Consider the following 6,614-nt stretch of genomic DNA (forward strand, 5'->3'; position numbering starts at 1 on the left):
CAAAGCGCCGAGGGCGTAAAAGAAAGCGGATTCAGACAGGCGGGACACTAGAATTTTGGTGCAGGAGCATCGCAGGCAGCTGAAAGTGCTTCTACTAGTCGTATAATATCAAAGAAAGCGCGTGGTGGGGGTAGTCAAGAAAAGGCCCAGCCAGGTCAACGGCACTGTGGAATCTGTGGGAGAGTGGGCCATAACGCCCGTACGTGCCAAAAAGATGTAGAAGAAGATTCTATGTTAGATGCAAGTGAGTCGTACGAAGCATCTATAGCTAGTGTAGAGTAATTCAAGTTTTCATATGTGATGTTCGCGATGCCAAGAAAAAGTGGCACACTCGGTGGGGTGGCACTCTCGGTGGTGGAATACGTTATATAATAAGCTTAAATGAATAAAAAACTTAATAGTAATAAAAAAAGTAGTAGTAGTTAAGTAGTTATTATATAACTTCTTAAAAAGTACTTATTAAGTTATTATTAAATTCAGCAAAAACTTAACTAAAAATACAATTAGCTAGTAATTTTAGTATTTAGAAATACTAAAGCTTTAGCTATTAAAAGCTAAGTAATAAATTATATACTTTATTTATTTTATTTATTTATATACTTAGTAGAGAATAGAAGCCTATTCAAGTTTATTGATCTCTATTAGAAGTAATACTATTTCCCTTTCGCGATTTACTAGAAAATCATAAGGTGTAGACCAACTTCTTGCTAGACACTTGTCCCAAGCGAAGAGTCTCCAAACCCTGAATAACACCTTTGAGTCCACTACCGCCACGGTTGATCTCAAGCCTTGGGATCTTGACCTTCCCAGCAGCCACTAGATCTTGGCCAAACTCCCAAAAGTCTTTAGCGAAGGCGGCGTCCTCTGGTCGTGCTTCATAACGTCGTCCCGCACGCGTAAATGGTTCCCCAAACACTGTGTACCCAATTGTAAAGTAAGTATCGACCATGGGGTTGGTGCCGTGAAGATGGTCGTGTGGGGTACGTGGCTGCAAGGTTGCATACATGCCCTTCTCGCTGTCGCTCATGGCTAGGGCACACAGGCGACCAGATTCAGGCCCTGGCCGGCAGTCCCAGGCAATAGTAAGATTGCCTTTGGTGTGCTTTTTGATCTCACCAGCTAGAGTTTCGACGTCATCATGGTAGTCAAAGACGGCGTCGGCACCCAGACTGCGTAGGTATTCAAAATTATGTGGCGAAGCTGTTGTCAATACAACCAGTCCCGAGAGCTTCGCGAACTGAATACCAAAGATGCCACTGGCAGTGCTACCTCCATAGATAAAGATGGCTCTGGGCTTCTTTGAGGAGGGACGGTCTTCAGGAGTAATTGTCGGCAAGGGCAGCTTGAGCAATTGGTAAAGGCTCTGCCCACACGTCATGATACCCACAGCAAGCGTTGCGGCGTCCTCGAAGCTCAACTCATCGGGTATCTCAGCTAGTAAGTCCCCTTTGGCGATAATGTACTCCCCAAAAGCGCCGCTTTCTGCGTCTTTGCTATGAATATAGTCAGCGACTCGTTGCTATCACAATCATCAACGTGATTGACATGCTGCTGATAGATGGTGTATAGAAGGAACACGGATAATCCTTACGCTCCCCAGACACCACCAAAAACACGATCGCCTTTGTTCCATGACTTCTTTGACCCAGAGCCAACTTCCTCGACAACGCCTGCAAAATCAATACCCGGACGCGTCCCTATACTGCCTCCATCACCAGCATAGATACTCTTCCAATCAGTCGGATTCAACGCAACAGCCTTGGTTCTGATCAGGATGTATCCATCCGGGATCGCTTGGACTGGAACAGTCTTAATTGAGACTTCGCCAATAGCTGTGCATATGAGGGCTTCGCAGGTCGGCTTGGATCCCATGCTTGCGAACGGGTGTTTGTGTGTCGCTTGGTCCATTCCTGTTGAGATTGTTTGCCCTCGTACGACATGGTTATATCCGACACGAGCAGTGCGGAGCGGGACGATATCATGCTTATATAATCACCGACCGAAGCAAGTCTTACGTAAGTACCCGAAAGCCCGGTCCAATGTACCTCCACCGTCATTGTTGACTCCGAGTCCTGCAGCCACAACCCTGCGAACAAAAAGTCACGACTAAGCAAAGACAACGGTTAAGTTTCAGACACATTTAGGTATTTCCAAGCATTCTTCCGCTATTTCATAATGAGCTGGAGCGGTGTTCCGCTTGACAGGGTCAGAACCATAGTGAACTAAGTATTACTTATAGAGCTAGCGTCAGCAATTTCCATAGGGTGTAGTGTATGAATCACCACGCAACACCTCCACATTTAAATTTTTAACTTCTGTTCTTTTTTGGCAGGACGATCAGCATACCTAGCGGCGAAGCAGTTCCATCAACCCGACACTCAACACCGGTGCTGAGGCACCCACCGGCATCTGAAATGTCAGGAAAGAAAAAATGTCCGAATCTTCGGCGTGTTCAAAGTCACCCTACTGGTTCTGGCACACACTGTAAGGTCTGTGTACTTCAACGGTAAAATCAACAACAACGAGCATAAATCTGCGGATTTCTTTTGGATATGCATGGTAACACTCTGGTGACCATGGAAACGTCGACACTGGTCATGGTTACGACCATGATAGGCATTGCCGCCATCACTGTGCTCTTCTGGAGTCTTTATCCCAATCCATTGCCAGGAATACCTTATGATCCGGCGTCACGCGGGCGCATGCTGGGCGATATACCGGACTTTGCAGCCAGAGCGCAGCAGACCAAGGAGACTTCACAGACGCTGTTCCTACTGCCGGAGCGACTCGGGGTACCGGTGGCCCAATTTCTGTCGACACGCTTCGTGAGGCCCATGGTTCTCATCAATGAGCCGCGTGAGGTCGAGGATGTGCTGAACCGGCGCAACCGCGAGTTCGACCGGGCACCATTCACGGCACGCTTGTTCCAGCCGTTGCTACCACACTCGACCGTCGCGCAGATGACAACGCCGGCCCTCAGGGCACAGAAGCGGCTGTGGGCCGACGCCATGAGCGCATAATTCCTGCGTGATGCTGTTGCGCCCAGCATCCATGCCGCTGCCCTGGACCTGGTTGCCCTGTGGCGCCTCCGAGCGCGCGATGCTGGCGGTGCGCCCATGAGCGTGCTCCACGACTTGGATCACGCTGCCTTGGACGCCATCTGGATTGCTGTGCTCGGCTCGCCGCTCGGCATTGTACGACGAGATATAGCTAGGTCGGCCCAACCAGCGGCCACCAAAGACAATCCGCAGCGCAAAATGGTTCCAAAAGGCACATCTGAATCCGAATCGATTGCCTCGGTCGAAGCCTTGCAGGAGGCAGCCGAGCACATGAACTGGATGATCAGCGAGACGCTTAATTCCATCTGGCCACGGGCGAGAATGCTCTACTTGAGATGCATGCCCAAGTACCGTCGCCTTCGACGGACGCTAGACCAGGAGCTCCAACGGCTGATTAAAACCGCCCACGAACGGTTCAAAAAGTCTGCCGTTTCCGATTCCAAGGCTGGGCCTCCTGACATGCAGGAAGCCTGCGTGATGAATCTTGTTCTTCGCCGCCTGGTGCTGGCCGAGGCCAAGACCGGGCTGCCTCTAACGGATCCCACTGCAGATCCGTCCATCTCACAGGAACTCCTGGTATTCTTGTCAGCTGTGGGTCTTTACCTCTCCATTTCATGAATTCAAATTTGAATTTGATTACCGCTTATATTGCTAACATGGTGTGCTGTGGTGGCGTAGGGTCACGAGTCGACAGGATACTCACTATCGTGGTTCGTCAAGATCATGGCCGCCAACCAGTCGGCGCAGGCCACGCTCCGCCAGAAGCTACAATGTGCATTCCCAGGCCAGGAGATGCCGTCAGCAGCCCAGATTCTCGACGCCAACATTCCCTATCTCAGCGCTGCGGTTGAGGAGCTGCTGCGGCTGTCAGTGCCGAATGGCATCGTCACGCGACAGGCCGTGGTCGACACGCAAATCCTGGGCTACGCCATCCCCAGGGGTACCGATGTGCTGCTAAATACTCGCTGTCTCCATCGCCCACCGCACGTGCCAGAGAGCGTGCGTAGCCCGACTAGCCAAGCAGCGTTGCAGCGAAAAGGCTACCAGGGACGCGAGGGCGAAAGTAGCGGGAACCTCGACGCATTCGAGCCGCAAAGGTGGCTAGCAAAAGACGAAGCAGGCAGCGAATACTTTGATCCATCTGCTCTGCCATCTCTGCAGTTTGGAGGCGGCATTCGGGGCTGTTTTGGTAAGTAAGGAGTGCGTCCTATGTACTTGGCAATTGCCTCCTCTTACCATCACTTTTGGAGCTATTACTGCAAACCGATGTGCTGACCCAAAACTACCAAATAGGCAAGAAGCTGGCGTATCAAGAGTTGTACATATTCTTGGTTGTGCTACTGTTAAATTTCGAGTTCCGACCATTGCCTAAAGAATTGCAGGACATGGGTGGAAAAGAGGCCATCTTCCGCAGTCCCAACATGTGCCATGTTAATCTTTCACTGCTATGACAGGCAAAGTTGGTGAATTGGCTTATATTTCACGATCAAATACAGAGAGGTATGCCTTTTGTGAATGTGATATATAGAGAGGTTGTAATACTGTATATGCGACGTCTATATCTAGGTAGACATATGCCAGTAAACAGGCAAGAAATGAGTGACTTGAGTAGAGTTAGGCATCACAGCTAACATGTTGATGCAAATACCCTTGCCGTACGTAAGAACTACAAAAGATATTTCTGAGTAGAGCCGAGTCATTTCCTCTCTGTTTGCGTGTTATTCATTGATTTGTCACAAATCTACAGGTGCTCCGAGCAAGAAAGTCATGTCAAATATCAGGCCACCTCATTTCTCTTAGATAGTCTTCTCTGCGATCTTACTATTTCGTGACAGGAAGGAGAAGGATAGTCGAGAAGGGTTATCTTCTCATGTAAACACCATGCCTAGGGTAGAAACAAGAACAGTGTAAGAAAAAAAGAAGTTGCTAAATCGCATGGAAATCAGACAAAAAGTCATCATGTCGCCTTTATAACTCAACCTAACACGCCGCAGTATTGCCTAATGTATTGGTTAAATTCGGTCATCCCCTTTAAGTTATCGCCATTTAGGTATGCTAACAGAGTGGTGCTTATATGTACCTGTAGGGTCCTTCCATAGTCCTACACTAATTCAGGATCAGGCATAGCCTGATCCTTTACATACCCTACTAAGGACTGTCTCTTTTCCCTCTTGACTTCTAAGATAGTCTTGCTGCATTCTTAGTGTTGCCGCTTCTCTCAACCGGGTCGGACTTGGGCCGGGTTCCGATGGCTCCGAGCTGTGCAGTATCCCCACCACTGCGACTGCGCCTCTTTCGTGCCACCACACGGACAAAAAACGGAAACTTCACCCCCGTTTATTCATTCTTGACATAAGTCTCATTCAAAGAACAAGGAAAATTCGAGTGATCATCTAGCTCACATGAAGTCTTACTTCGTATCACTTTCAGGCTGTGAAGGGTTGTGGTTGCGGAGATCACTTTTGGCCGTTATTATATAAAGATTATGTAAAGATGTATCAAGATATATGAGGATGGCAGCCCCGTTCTATTCTACATGGATACAGGGGGGAAGCGGGTGTGGCTGATACGGGATCCCGAAAAAGGACCGCGGCGGATCGATAAGAGCATAATCATTCAAGGCTCTGATACATAGCGGCCTTTCCCGGAAGTACCCAAGTATAAAACTGGAATAGCTGAATTAGTATAATATATATCTGTCAAGCCGTAGCGGTCCTTCACCGGTGGTTCTCGAGACAGATCACGACATCCTCTTTCGTCCTTGTGCTCTCTTCTTGATAATGAAGATCAGTGTATGAAAATATCTCAAGGCAACTAAAACACAATATCAAAAAAAATCGAGAGACCACTGCATCCTGAGGATAAGCAGGAGTGAGGAGAAGACTTGGTCGCCAGGCAAGTTTCAGATGGCAGGGTAATGTGAGGCTTGAAACAAGTGATACGTTGGCCTACGTGTATAGTTTTAGTACACACCCAATCTTAGCTCGTCTTTTGCTCTGAAAAGTGGGCCAAAACTACATAGCGCAGCTTGATGATAATGATCTGCTTTCTTAGTAGTGCGTCAATGAGGTTCTGGACGACACACCAACTTCGAGTTTTCTGGAAACCGCTAGGAAAGCACGCTATCTAGGAGAACCGACCACGAGGAATCGACTAACAGCACTTTTAACACCTGCAGCTAAGGCGCTAGCGTGCAGTAGGGAGAAGAAGGAGGCCTTCCTTCGTTTTCTCACGCCTGTGAGAATTTTCTCACAGAGCTTGGGCTCTAATGCCAAGACTAGAGGGGCCAATAGGAACGCAGGAGCTTATTGAAGCTTATTATTATTATTATTATTATTCCATTAGAGTCTATCTGCAGTCAGTGACTATGTAAGACTTTGGCCAGAGGCCGTTCTAGGTACAATTTGTTTAAAGTGAGAGTGTTCTCTGTATAGTACTGCTATTGTGCTGCGGTTTAGTCGCTTCTAGCTGCGCTTAAAGCGGACTCCAGTTGCTAAAGAGCAGTTTAGTAAACAGGAAGAGATGTTAGACAGCAGGGCTGTCTTCCAGCGAGCT

General features: G+C 48.3%; 2 protein-coding genes across 2 annotated transcripts; one reads left to right on the plus strand and one right to left on the minus strand.

Annotated features, from left to right (window-relative positions):
* Positions 1-666: 666 nt before the first annotated feature.
* On the minus strand, positions 667-1,899 carry SETTUDRAFT_168286 (uncharacterized protein). Its single transcript, XM_008025601.1, has 2 exons — positions 1,592-1,899; positions 667-1,493 (listed from the first exon to the last, which is right to left on the minus strand). Exons 1-2 carry the CDS (start codon positions 1,870-1,872, stop codon positions 683-685), a joined length of 1,092 nt encoding a protein of 363 aa, XP_008023792.1. The 5' UTR covers positions 1,873-1,899; the 3' UTR covers positions 667-682.
* Positions 1,900-2,576: 677 nt separating this feature from the next.
* On the plus strand, positions 2,577-4,510 carry SETTUDRAFT_27157 (uncharacterized protein; the record flags this gene model as incomplete). Its single annotated transcript, XM_008025499.1, has 4 exons — positions 2,577-2,995; positions 3,047-3,650; positions 3,738-4,248; positions 4,353-4,510. 4 exons carry the CDS (start codon positions 2,577-2,579, stop codon positions 4,508-4,510), a joined length of 1,692 nt encoding a protein of 563 aa, XP_008023690.1.
* Positions 4,511-6,614: the final 2,104 nt, after the last annotated feature.

This window comes from Exserohilum turcica, assembly GCF_000359705.1.
Source record: "Exserohilum turcica Et28A unplaced genomic scaffold SETTUscaffold_15, whole genome shotgun sequence".
Lineage (NCBI taxonomy): Eukaryota > Fungi > Ascomycota > Dothideomycetes > Pleosporales > Pleosporaceae > Exserohilum > Exserohilum turcicum.